Raw genomic sequence first — 13,655 nt, 5'->3', positions numbered from 1 at the left:
AGTACAACCAAGTGAGGAAATGATAGTTGACAAAAAGAGATCAGAAGTAGAAAATTGAAACCCCCCAACTTAACGCAACACAAAAGGCAAGGAAAAAAGAAATGAAGTGCAAGAGAAGTAGAAGAATAAACATGAAGCGACACCCTTCCCTTTATTTGTGGAATTTTATTTTTTTTTTTGAAAATGAACAATCACATACATGTCAAATGATCAACACATGACTCTCTTTCACACATTTAGTCAAACCTAAATGGATTCAATAAAAAAAATTGTAGAAAACCAGAAAGGTGGAAAAATTGAAGTCACGCTATATCTAAATCAACATGAGATATCCAATTAACCTTAAACTAGTTACTTATCTCTCAAGCAACTAACTTAAGGGACTACTATTATAGAGATGACTTATATCCAGGCAACCTTATCATAGGCATAACCCATCCTACCAACCATGTTAACAATTTTTCTAAAAAAAAATACAAGTGAACAATTAATAAACACCGGAAAAAGGAATCCCAATCCAAAAAATTTGAAAATTGTTATAGGTTGAAAGTTACATGAATAGAATGAAATAAGAGTAAATGACCATTTGGTATTATGTTAGAAAATTAATTTTAAGTTTAAAATTGATCTCAAATTTTAGATTTATTTTCATATGTTTAATTTTATAAAGGAGAATAATTTAAAATTGATTTTGAGTTAAAAATAAATTTTTTAGATGTTTATATTAGAAATTCTATTTGACAAGTAATGATGACTTAAGTATCTTAATCAAATAGTTCAAAATTAAAATCATGACTTATAAGAATAAATCAAATTGAAATAAGTAATAATCATATTAAAAAGAATCTTGATCCGTGTATGCTGACGGTGAAGTTAATGGCTGCTTCCAACAAAAGGAAGAAATTTAAGGAGCACGAGACGAGATGTGAAGAGGATGTGCAACGGTAACGTAGGCGTGGGGGCAGCTTAATTCAAAAATAAATGGCATGAAACGGTAGAGAGAGAAATATTTGAATTCAAGCAGCTGTAGAGAGAGAAGAGTAACCGTTCTCTCTCTCTCTCACATACATACATAGATACATCTCTCTCACTCACTCAGAGCAATAGCAATGGCTTCCCTCACCCCAGGCATTCTCCTGAAAATGCTGCAGGCCATGAACACCAACACCCGCGTCACCGGCGACCACCGCTCCCCTCTCCTCCAGGTCATCGGCATCGTCCCCGCTCTCGCCGGCTCCGACCTCTGGTCCAACCAGGGCTTCTATTTAAACCTCTCCGACTCCCTCAACTCCACCTACGTCCTCCTCTCCCACCCCGACACCGACCTCATCCTCTCCAACCGCCTCCAGCTCGGCCAGTTCGTCCACGTCGACCGCTTCCACTTCGACTCCCCTCTCCCCTCTGTCTCCAACCTCCGCCCCCTCGCCGGCCGCCACCCCTTCCTCGGCACCCCGGAGCCCCTCATCACCCGCATCTCCCCCTCCTCTCGCCACTTCCTCATCCAACCCCTCTCCGATTCCGAACTTGACCCCCTCTCCCACCTCTCCCTCAACAACAACAATAATAAATCCCCAATCCCTAACCCTAACCCCAACCCTAACCCTGAAGAACCAAAACAACATCACAATCACAAAGACAGCACCAAAGAACGAATAATCTCCAGAGACCCTCTCGCGCCTCGCGACAACAACTTACCGCCTCAGAGATTCTCATCTCCGGCGACCGCCAAAAGGTCACAGTCCGCCGGGAGGAATAAGAGTGTTATTACTACGGCGGCGGAGAGGGATCCCTCTCCCGCGGGGAAGGGGAAGAGGTCCGCGTCTCCGGTGCCTTCCAAGTGTGTGGTTCCGAGCCTCGTCTCGGCGCGGGAGGAGAACCGGAAGGTGTCGAAGGAGCCGGCGATTATCGTGCCGTCGAGGTACCGGCAGCCTTCTCCGACCGGGAGGAAGCAGCCGTCGCCGAGTCCACGGCGAACTTCGCTTTCTCCCGGGAGGAGGTTGTCCGGGGGACTTAAGGTTTCGCCGCTGGTGGTGGACTCCTCCGGGAAGAAGAAGATGGCCACCATTGTCGCCGGAATCTCAAAGGTCTCCGATGCGTTGGTTGGATCCAAGAGTGCCCGGAAGAATTGGGATGAGCAACCGCCGGCCACGCCTGTTGAAGCTGGTGGTTCCAAGAGTAAGGTTGATGCACAAGCAATTTTGCGTACTCAGGTAAATGAAATTGATATTTTGAGATGAACAAAGTAGAAAGTATTTAGAGTGCAATTGCTTGTGATTGAGGATGAAGTGGGAAATTGCAATTCTGTTTCCTGTTTTAGAAACAATGCAACTAATGCTGATGCAAATTTGCAGGCTGCGATGTCAAGGCGGTTAAGTGACGTGAGTGGTAAAAAACCAGGTAGTAATGATTCTTCGAGCAATGAGAAAACTAAAGCTGGTTCTCCTCAAAGTTGTGTCCTTGAAGAGAAATCCAATTTTGCAGCAACGGGTTTCACCATTCATGAGAAGAAATGGACTGATGGAAGTGTTCCATTAGATGCTGTGTCTGGGAACCTTGCTAGGCTTGGAAAGGTATGGATTTTGAAAAATTAATAATGCTTTTGGCACAGGGTCACACTTTTATTGCACTGATTAGTTCCAATTAGATAATAATACTGAACATATCTATGCAACTGCACCTTAATTTTGTCCCAAGAAAAAAACATATTTTGCATCCTTCTAAAGTAAAATGCAGTCTGGGGACAGTAAGTGTACGAGAAATATTAAGGGCAGCAACTTATTTTTCACGTACAAATTATATTGAATTATACTTTTTGCATATTATAATTTGTTTCTACTAGTGTTAGCATCCAAACCACTGATTTTTCAGACATAATTGTTAGTCCACGACACAAGTAGATTTTAATCCAACCAAAACAAGCTAAGATCCTTTGTTATCATCCTGATGAAGGGCTAGAACAGACTCAGTTGATTTCATTTGGTTACTTGACTCACTTTAAAATGTTAAAATCCCTTGTTATCAACTCAATGCAGGAAGCAATGCAAAGGAAGATCCTTGCTTCTACTGCTGCTGCTGAAGCGTTAGAGGAGGCCAATGCTACTGAATGTATTATAAGAAATTTAAGGTAACAATTACACTTTAACTCACTTTTGAATTCCATTGGCGGTTTCAATTTTTAAACCCTCAATAGAAAACTCCATTTTTCTATTAAAGGGAGTCACTTCATATCTTTCTTTCACATATTTCACTTCCTCCTTAGGCTAGTATGAATGATGCATTTTTTTTTTGTTTGTTTTTTCTGCCTATCAGCATGTTTTCAGACCTCTGCTCAGTGTGCCAGGCCAGAAATCCATTGCCAACCATAGACAGATTCTTCACTATCTATGATGATGTTCTGAAATCAACTGCAACAGTTGAATCCGTTGCCAGCAGACATAATTCTGAGACACCTGATGAAAGCATTCCAACAGAACACTCAAAATCACTTTCTCTTTGGGTTGATGCTGCCTTGGCCACTGATCTCCAGATAGTGTCCCTTCTTACTGGCACAACCACGGATCCTCCATCGACACTGCAAAAAAGCTTATCAAAAAGACACTCTCTCGGTGCAGCTAAGAACCAAAAGGTTCCTTCATCACCACAATCCAGTCTGAGTATTGGTGTGTGGACAAGAGGTAGTGGAATGAAAGAGACAGTAGAGCTTGGAGCAAATTTGCTGTCTGAAATGCAAATGTGGTTTCTACATTTTGTTGAAGAGTCCCTTGATGCAGGATTCAAAGTGTTTGGAGAGTGTACAGCTGATGGGAAAAAAGCATTGCCCCTGGATGGTGGCTCCATTGCTGTTGTTTTGTCACACTTGAAACGTGTAAATGCATGGCTGGACCGTGTTGTTTCCAAAGGGGATGACTCACTTACAGAAAAGATTGAGAAATTGAAGAGAAAGATCTACGGATTTGTTATTCAGCATGTAGGAACAACTTTTGATAGTTCTGTTTCCTCTGCTTCATCATGAATTTTTGAGTTTATCTCCCATTTAACTTATGGACCTTGAAATCGATGAAAGGAAGTGCTTCTTCTGTCATAGGGAAATTATTATTATTATTTCATTGTATTTCGGTGTGGGTGAGATAATGGACTGAATGTATTTTTTCACATAAGGATTGATCAGTTTATAGCTTGATTATTAGTTGTTGCATGCATTTTTCAAAGGCTAACGATATCTGAAGCATTTTGAATTACCATGAGTTAAGAACGCACAAAACTTAAATGAAAGTTAAAAAGATTTAATTGAATTGGAATAGGTTGAATTTAAGAAAATCAATTAAGTAACCTGTTTCTTTTTTAATAGCCACGACCGGGAAGCATTTCTCTCTTCCCAAACTAGCTATTTTGTGATGTGAAAAGTGATATTTTTTTTTGCTGAATGATGGGAAAAGTAATTACAACAAAATTTTACATCAATTTTTACAACAAAAAAAAAAAGAGAAATGTGAAGAAAGTGAATGCGTAAAAGTAAAAAACATTTTAATCTTATGAATAGTTATGTCTCGATAGACGTTTCTCTATTTGCTTTTTCATATTTCTTGAGATGTTATAACTTATAATTCCCTTACTTATTCTTCCTCCCAAAATTTTAATAGTTATAAATTTTTGTTTATCAATATAAATTCTTATTTTATTGAAAAAAAATCATTGTCTCCGATATTATATTGTTTAATAAAGTGATTATATTGATTATGTTTTATATTCTTTTATTTGATGTAATTATATTGAGTACATAAAAAATTGTTATTTCCGAGTTCTGCTTTGGTTTCGATCATATAAAGTACTTTCATTTCTCATATATAATAAAGGCACAATTTTAACTTACAGACAACTTTGTCACCTATTTTTGTCAAAAATCACAGTTTTAATCCTTTTATTTTAAAATAGAAATATTTGATGTTATTATTTTAAGAAATTCATATTTTTGACTCATTTTTTAGTTTTAAATACTTTTATTTATTATATTTTAATTAATTAAAATATTTTTTAATGGTACCTGAATATATTAAGTATAATGTTTAATTTAACAAAATAAACCTAAACAAATTTGAAAATTTGGTCAAATTTATGGATTTTATAAAATAAAAAAATTAAATATCTCTATTTTAAGATGAAAGAACTGGAATTATGTATAATTTTGGACAAATTTAGAAAACCTGATACTTGGAAGCGGTTGTTTTGTTTGCAAGCAAATAAAATTTAGGAATTACTATCTTATCTCACCTTTTTGATGTATCGCTCACCATATTTATGATAATTAATAAAAAATAATAATTTCATGAATATTTTTGGCACATTGCATTTATTGTTTTCGTAGATCTATTCAATGCATGTATTATTTCTAACATTCATTTAAAATATTTCTCAGTCATTAATTTTCTGATTTATTTTGAATACTTTTTGCGAGATGTTAAATTACGTAAAGACAAAGACAGAATGTAAAATGGATGAATTGTCAAAAGAAGCCCCTATTTTGCGTGTAAAAAATCAACCAAGTAATTATGAAAACTGAAACCAAGTTACTGAAAAAAAAAATGTATTATATTTTTGCTCAATTGCGTTTTTTTTCCGGAGGAGTTTAAGTTTTGAAAGAATTATGATAATAACATCACATTCGGATATTTTATTTTATTTTATTAGTATTATTTTAATTTTTTTTAAACATTAGACACGTTGGGTTTGATAAAATATTTTTCCATAATATTATAAAAATATCATATAATTTCTGTTTCATTTTTAAAATTTTGTTTAAAAATTATAAAAAAAATACTGTCTAGCATTTTGAAAATATGAAACAGAAAAACGCGCCACATAATTATTAGAGAAAATTAGAAATAAAAAAATATTTTTTAAGCCAAACATACTTTTATTTTAAGTATGAACCAGTGTAAACAATTAATAATTAATATAAATATTCGTGGCCAAGGCAATTCACTTCAATGAAATAATAAAATGGAAAATTTTAATTATTAATTAAAATTTATTGTTTATACAATGTCTAAAAATTTCTCTAGATATATTGTAATATATTTAAATTAATTTATGATTAAAATTACGCCAATTCATTTATAAAATAAATTAAAAATTATTAAAATTTAATTCATTAATCTTATCAAAATTCCATACTTTAACTTGTTCTCTAAAATACATATAAAATAAACTTAACCCTCACATTTATATAAGATTTTTTAAAAATATTTTAGATCGAAATTTATAATTTTAACATAAGCGAATATGCTCAGGTTAGATGCATATTTGATTTGATCTCTAGCAATAATTGATTCACCTTAAGGCGAAAAATAATTTCTACATTTTTTTTTTCTTTCTGACCTAAAAGATACATAAAGATGCCGCCGCGGCTTCAATGTGTGTCGAAAGTCCAAGTACTCGAAATTTTTTCATCCTAAATTGGTTTGTTAAAGTATTTTGTGGGAGACGATACTTTTATTTGAGAAAAATAATATATTATGAATTATAATTTTTTCTATAAATTCAAGATTCAAATATTTTTATTATGATATATTCCCTCAATTTTATTATAATTATCATGTAAAAAAAATTAAAAATAATTTTATTTTAACTTTTAATATAACATTAATTATTTTTATTTTTTTAGTTACATCTTTTGTAACATTAATGACAAACAATAAAATCTATAAATAAATGAATAAAGATATAAAATTAATTTACAAAATTATTATATTTTTATTTATTTATTATTTACTATCATATAAAATAATCTAAGACGGCAATTATGAGACAAAAAGAAATATATATTTTTACTTTAGTTTGTCTTTGATGAAAGTTACTAGTTTGGAACGAATGCTAATTTTATTTTCATTTAAAAAAAATGCGTAACTATGAAAAAATAATTAATTATTGAATTGAGTAGTTAAATACATTTTTAATTTGATAAAAAAGATATTGAGGAATGAGGAGGCCCATGAACATACATGCGCATATAAATAAAATCCCAATGCATGTATGTATGTATGCTACTATTGCTATGCAAACAGTCATCATCCATCTTTTGTTGTTGTTGTTGATCTCCGCCTCCCTCCTCAACTCACTATTCCACCCAAACGCACCGTTTTTTCATTCACATTCCTCTCACTCAGAATCAGATCACACCACCGCAAAACCCTAAATTCAATTTTTCGATCTTGCCCCTCGCAGCCGTTGTGGAAATGGGGAGCAGGAGGGACGAGGCGCCCGCCATAAACAGCACCAACGTCTTCGCCGCCCTCGGAAGCCTCAAGAAGAAGAAGAAGAAGCCCGAGAAGGACCACCAGGGCCCGTCCAAGCCCAAGGACAAGAAGGACGTCTTTTGGGCCCCCGCGCCTCTCACCTCCAAGTCATGGGCCGATGTTGACGACGAAGATGACGACGACTACTACGCCACCACCGCTCCTCCCGAATCTGTTTGGGCCGCGCCGACCGTCACTCAAAACGACGCCGCTGCTGCTGAGGTTTCATTTTTTTATTTGCCCTATTTTTTCCCTCCCTCCTTATAGATTCATTGCTTTTACTTATTTATTTGGATTGTTGTTTGTCTTTGACCAGACTGTGGATTGGTTCAACTGCATGGACATCACTGCTATTCCGAAATCTGTGTTTCTATATCTATCTATCTATGAAAATTAATCTGCTATACCAAAATCTGTGTTTTCTATTAGATTTTTATTTTCTTTAAAAAATGTTCTAATTTTGATGGTTATTATTAATTGATGCAGTATATAGTTCTAGTTACTCCTGATGATTTTGTGTGCCCTTTAGTTTCTGGTGTGGATGGTTCTTTGTTTGTCTCTGTCTTTTTCTTTAACCTGATTGTGGATTGGTTGAGTTGCATGGACACGACGACTACTATACCAAAATCTGTATGTTTATCTATCTATGGATAATGCTTATATAAACTCATATTGATGAAATTAATCTGCGCTGAAATATTTCATTTTCTATGTATGATGTAAATGGGAGTGTAAGTGCTTCAACAGGAATTTTGATTGTGTTGGCGTATTTATCTGTTATTTTTTAAGTTTTGTTTACATGTGGTGTTTAGTGTTGCCGGGTGGCTTTATATATCTGGGGAGAAAGATTGGTGTTGAATATTGAATGATTTGCATGAAAGCTGAGTACCTTTCAAATTTACAAGATACAATGTTAAATGTTCAATTTGTGTTGTTGTTTTCTTATAATGATTATCCAAATCTTGTTCCGGTTGTCTAGCTGCATGATAATGTTTATCTATCCATACCAAGTTGTCGTATATATGATTTATGTTAACGTTAACGATTTCTTGATTTGGTGTCTTGTCTACTTGCAATTAACGGCCCAGTTTTTGTCTTTGCTGGTTCTTGTTCTGGTTGTCTAGCTTTATGATAATATTTATCAATCCTTCAGGAGTTGCGTATGTATGATTTATGTTAACAGTTTCATGATTGGGCGTCTTGTTTACTTGCAATTAACGGCCTAGTCTTTGCAGATTTGATTATAACGGTGCACTGATTCTTTATACTTCCCCGTGTGTCTGATCTTGTGTTTAACTGTTGTAATATGATTTATGTTAACAATTGCATGATTGGGCATCTTGTTTACTTGCAATCAATGGCCTAGTCTTTGTCGGTTTGCTGATTTGAATATAACGGTGCAACGGGTTTTTATACTTTCCCTGTGTCTGGTCTTGTGTTTATCATGTGGATGATTTTGTTAACGGTTTCATGATTTGGCGTTTTGTTTACTTGCAATTAATGGTCTAGTCTTTATTGTTTTGCTGATTTGACTATAATGGTACAATGGTTCTTTATACTTCCCCATGTGTCTGATCTTGTGTTGTTAAACTGTTATTATATTGTTACCATCAACAAACTAATGTGGAATAATGTAGCCTGTAATTTTCATGGAAAGGCCTTGCACATTGCAAATTGGTTTTGGAAGTAATAAAAAATGACATAATTGGAGGTTCTTTTTTCTACCTTAACATTTAAAGAAATGATAGGATCATTCTAGCTAATTTAGAGTTTCTAAGATAGTTCTTTGTTAATCAGTATCAGGCAAGCTGATGTTGGCTAAAATAGTTCTTAAAGCAAGCATCTCAAAGGCTATAGGAACAATCTGTTCTTGTATTTTTCTTTTTGAGAAGAGAACAGTATTTAAATGGGGTATTGGGAGCTAAATTCCTGCAAAATAAGGGGAAGGTATAAAGATTTACACTATATGCCAACAACAATCAAACTTAAAAATGGAGCTTAAGCCAAGATGGTTAGTACTTCGTACACATTAGCAAATTTGCTGGAAAAAAAAATCCATTCATTGGCTATTACTGGGAATAAAGAACTGAATAAAATTATCTAACATGTAGACGAGGTTACTTTTCCCTGCTCACAATCAGGAAGCTAAAAGAGCCTGAGTGTTGTCTTTTGCTTAAAATCAATCAATAAGCCAGTCTTCACTGTAATTCTCTCCCTTTGTATGTATGTCTACTATCTCTCTGGGTGGTTTTGTTGGTTACATATCCACTAACTGGTCGACTTGATGAATATTTGAAACCAGGAAAGTGAGAGTGAGTTGGAAGGTCTTGATGATGCAGATGATGATGCTGAGGATGAACAAGAAAATGAAAATGACTTAGAAGTGACAGAAGAAGCTGAGCCTGTTCTCCGGAAGCCTCCTGAACCACCAGTGGTTACAAAAGAAGCTGAAAGGCAACTTTCTAAGAAGGAATTAAAGAAAAAGGGGCTTGAAGAACTTGAAGCTGTTTTGGCTGAGCTAGGATACACACCGAAGGAACCCACTGGCCAAGAAGATGATTCCAATGGTAATGTAGTGCTTTCAATCATATTCATGTATAAAAAAGTTAAATTGCCCTAAATATATTAGTTATCTCAACTGAACTATATATCTAACTGAAATTTTCTTGGAATTTTTTGTCTGGCCCTTAAAAAATTTAGGTGCTGAGAAGAAAGAAGAGGATCCTAATGGTGCTGTGGAAAAGAAGGAGAATGCTACCGGGGAAAGCAAAAATGCTAAAAAGAAGAAGAAGAAGGACAAATCTTCAAAGGAGCAGAAAGAATCACAAGACCAGCCTCATGGTGTGGATGCTGGAACTGGAAATGCAACTTCTGAAACTGCTGAAACGGAGAAGGCTGAGGATGCATCTGCAATTGATGTTAAAGAGAGGCTTAAGAAGGTTGCTTCAATGAAGAAGAAGAAATCAAGCAAGGAGATGGATGCTGCTGCTCGTGCTGCTGCAAATGAGGCTGCTGCAAGGAATGCAAGGCTGGCTGCATCCAAGAAAAAAGAGAAGGCCCACTACAATCAGCAACCAGTGCGGTAAACGGGGTGGTGGGTGTCAAAGTGACTGTATCTTCTCTTTGGTGTTTAATTTTCCTTTTGTCCTTTTTCATTTGCTATCTTTCTATATCACATATAATGAGCATATGCTCTTTGTTCATTTGCAAATGCAAAATAAACATTGGAGCGGCTTTAGGTAATTTGACTTTTGAGTAAGTTTTGTCTAATTTTTATATTTAGTGGGGAATAGAAGTATTTATTAGTGTATGTTGTTGTTGTTCATCTTTCTTCAGTATTGCCCCTATCTTATTGCCGGATCTATTTTCTTTGTTTTGGAATTCGAATGAAGGTCTCTTGGTCCGGTTGGAATGAAATCTGGATAGTAGCTGGTGATTGGATTTTCTCCGCATATTTCTTCATACACACCCAATATGGTGAGGAAAAAATCCAAAATAGCCTGTATGGTTGATAAGGATTGACAACAAAATAATTTTAAAATAATGGCTCATGTAGGTCTTGGACTCATGGTTCAACGTTAGTTAATAGGTTAATTATGTTAAAAAATAAATTAATATCATTATATATAATATTACAATTTTTAATAGATATTTAATATACATATAAGTTTATATAATAAATTTTAATCTAATATTAAATATATTATTAGATTAAAATTAATTATATAAATTTATGTGTATTAAATATATATTAAAAATTTTAGTATTTATATATTAATATTAATTATTTTTTAATATAATTAATCTATTAATTTGATTGGTGAAAACATAATTTATTAGTTGAATTGATTAGAACCTCAAGCTAGTAAAGTAGGGTCACGTGAATTGACAATTTGACCATTGATATAGATTATATGTAAGACTATCTTTTGATTTCCCAAAATATGCAGGAAGAAAATCCGTATTGAGTTGGCAGGAACGGGTTAGTTCTAGAGGCACTTTCCATTGCTTTAGGTTTTGAATTTCAGTTTGTGCACGATGTCTCATTGCCTCCCGGTTCAAAGTTGAAAATAGTGCAACAATAGCTCACATGGCGTGAAAGTAGTTGAAACTTTATTTTGGACGATAATATAAATATAAAGTCAGCGCCTCACACTTATTAGATAAATATAAACTTTATTCGATCAATTTACTTATGAGTACCAGTAGCTTAGTAGCTTAGTGCATAAATTTAATTAAAGTGCTAATAAGTAAGTTGTGTATTTTTTTAAGTATAATTTACTGTAATTGAAAAATATTAATATATAATAGATGATTTTTGAAAGAAAAATATTTAAATTAAAAGAAAGTGTGTATAATTAATTCAGATGTGATTTAAAATTATAGAATAGACAAAAAGTAATAAGCATTATAAGTGACTGTACAAAAATCATTTTTCACTTAGGTAATTTTTGTTAAATTTATCTATATCAAATAAAAAGTCATAAACACGATTAAGTTTACTTAGGAGAGTTTATGGGTACGGAGTACTCACGAACTCAAATTGACTCAAATGATTCAAACAATTTAGGTTTGATCGGGTAAAATTGAATCGAATCGATCAAAATTGTTGATTGTGTCACAATTTTAGATTTATAGATTTATTTTTTTTATACTTGTTTGGTTTGAATTTAAATACTGTTAATATTGGGATTCTAAGTGTTGTGACTTGGACACTATTGAAACTTCTTAAGGTATTAATTTAACGTACATTGTTATTTGTTTTACTTTTTTCATATTTATTTTTTCTATTTGATTTATAATATTAATGAATCATATTTTATTCATTTGTTTCATTAAATTTGGTTGTAGCAAAGCTTACGGTAAAAAATTAGTTTGTAGAAAATAGTTATGATTCAGACTATTATAGTAAATATCGCTTAATAATATTTTGTCTTAATTTATATTAGTTTATTTTACAATATTATATTGATGGTATTAAATGAATCAATTTTACAGACATTTAATAATATTGTGTTCATTTTATTAGATATTTGAAGGAATCATGATATAAAATAGTAGTTATAAGAAAAAAAAATTAAATTAAAATAGATAACTCGTTGGGTCAAACCGAACCAAATCGTTCATAGATGAATTGAATTTGGTTGAGTTTTTTAAAAAAATTATGAAAATCAAACCGAATCAAATCGATTAAATTTGATTGGATTGAATCCTGAATTTGACTAAAACCGGTTTCAAATCCACAAATACCCCTAATTTTACATGAAAAGTAAAATTTGCTATTACCTTCATTAACTACCTCCTCACAATCGGTGTTAGGATTTGCATGTTGACCCTTGTTTGTCAAGCACCAACGTTGAATTCCCTTCATTTGGTTGGATTGCTCCAATGTCACAGGTGGCACACCCATGAGAATCCCATAACTCAGTGAAGTATGGTAACAGTGGCCACATTTTTTGTAAAGGAGGGAAACATTCATATTCCATGTTAAACTAATTTAAATTTCTAAACCAAACCTTACCTACCACAGGTTGTTCTTGATTAATTTTCTTACAGTCTCTAACAAACTCATCTCTTGATATGCTTCTATAATATTAACATCAACACGAATAGGTCTCCCTGATATCGATGTTAAAGCCGAGAGAATGCTTTCATTGTAGTACTTCATGCCAAAACTAGGGAAGCATATTTAGAATAATGTCTTCTAGATGTGGACAAGTGATGAAACAAAGGACCAATTTGTTTAAACTTTAAAGTGAGAACCTTCTCGAATTATTTTTAGTGAACAAGAGTGTCAATAGAAATTAAGTCATGTATTTATCTCAATCCTCATCATAAAGTCCATTTTAGTGGGTTAAAAACTTCTTAATTTTGACTTATGATGAAAAAAGAAAATTTCCAATTTTGAATAGAAACAACTTAGTGATCTAAAGTTGTTTTATATTCATGATTGAGTTCAAACTAAACTAAACTAATAAAAAATATCTACTATAATGATTTTTTTTTTCTTTTCTTCTTTCAAGACCTAATGAATTACTAGAAGCAATTCATTTTATATTTTATAAATTTAAAATAAGAAAGAATTTAATTTTGAATATTATTTCATTTCAAGTTGTTTACTGAATAGCTGCATTTTGATCCAAGTTTTAGTAGTTTTAATTATTATCAATTTCACCTCCTTTATTCAGCAACTACTATGTAAATGAGAAAAAATATTAAAATAAAACAAAATTCATCTTTCTTAAAATGTTAAATCCCAATAGTTTAAATATGATTTTTCATTGTTCTAAAACACACTATCGTTTTTGTTTCTTACGTATAAAACCACATAAGTAGAATTTTGCTCCTGTAACTTAAAACAGA

General features: G+C 33.1%; 2 protein-coding genes across 2 annotated transcripts; both read left to right on the top strand.

The window, feature by feature from the left end:
• Positions 1-943: 943 nt before the first annotated feature.
• LOC114392069 lies at positions 944-4,186 on the top strand. Its single transcript, XM_028353101.1, has 4 exons — positions 944-2,210; positions 2,352-2,570; positions 3,033-3,124; positions 3,310-4,186. Exons 1-4 carry the CDS (start codon positions 1,110-1,112, stop codon positions 4,010-4,012), a joined length of 2,115 nt encoding a protein of 704 aa, XP_028208902.1. The 5' UTR covers positions 944-1,109; the 3' UTR covers positions 4,013-4,186.
• A 2,846-nt stretch (positions 4,187-7,032) lies between these two features.
• LOC114393910 (nucleolin-like) lies at positions 7,033-10,617 on the top strand. The gene is made up of 3 exons (XM_028355411.1): positions 7,033-7,514; positions 9,595-9,859; positions 9,993-10,617. Exons 1-3 carry the CDS (start codon positions 7,233-7,235, stop codon positions 10,376-10,378), a joined length of 933 nt encoding a protein of 310 aa, XP_028211212.1. The 5' UTR covers positions 7,033-7,232; the 3' UTR covers positions 10,379-10,617.
• The last annotated feature ends 3,038 nt before the right edge of the window (positions 10,618-13,655 follow it).

The sequence above is a fragment of the Glycine soja genome, chromosome 17 (genome assembly GCF_004193775.1).
Source record: "Glycine soja cultivar W05 chromosome 17, ASM419377v2, whole genome shotgun sequence".
Taxonomy (NCBI): Eukaryota; Viridiplantae; Streptophyta; class Magnoliopsida; order Fabales; family Fabaceae; genus Glycine; species Glycine soja.
The sequence above is the reverse complement of the archived record's forward strand: the minus strand, read 5'-3'. Positions and strand labels throughout refer to the sequence as shown.

Coding starts and splice junctions, on each gene's coding strand:
- LOC114392069 (XM_028353101.1), top strand. CDS start 1,110: ATGGCTTCCCTCACCCCAGGCATTCTCCTGAAAATGCTGCAGGCCATG. Junction 2,211..2,351: donor AAGCAATTTTGCGTACTCAG/GTAAATGAAATT, acceptor GCAAATTTGCAG/GCTGCGATGTCAAGGCGGTT. Junction 2,571..3,032: donor ACCTTGCTAGGCTTGGAAAG/GTATGGATTTTG, acceptor AACTCAATGCAG/GAAGCAATGCAAAGGAAGAT.
- LOC114393910 (XM_028355411.1), top strand. CDS start 7,233: ATGGGGAGCAGGAGGGACGAGGCGCCCGCCATAAACAGCACCAACGTC. Junction 7,515..9,594: donor ACGACGCCGCTGCTGCTGAG/GTTTCATTTTTT, acceptor ATTTGAAACCAG/GAAAGTGAGAGTGAGTTGGA. Junction 9,860..9,992: donor CCAAGAAGATGATTCCAATG/GTAATGTAGTGC, acceptor TAAAAAATTTAG/GTGCTGAGAAGAAAGAAGAG.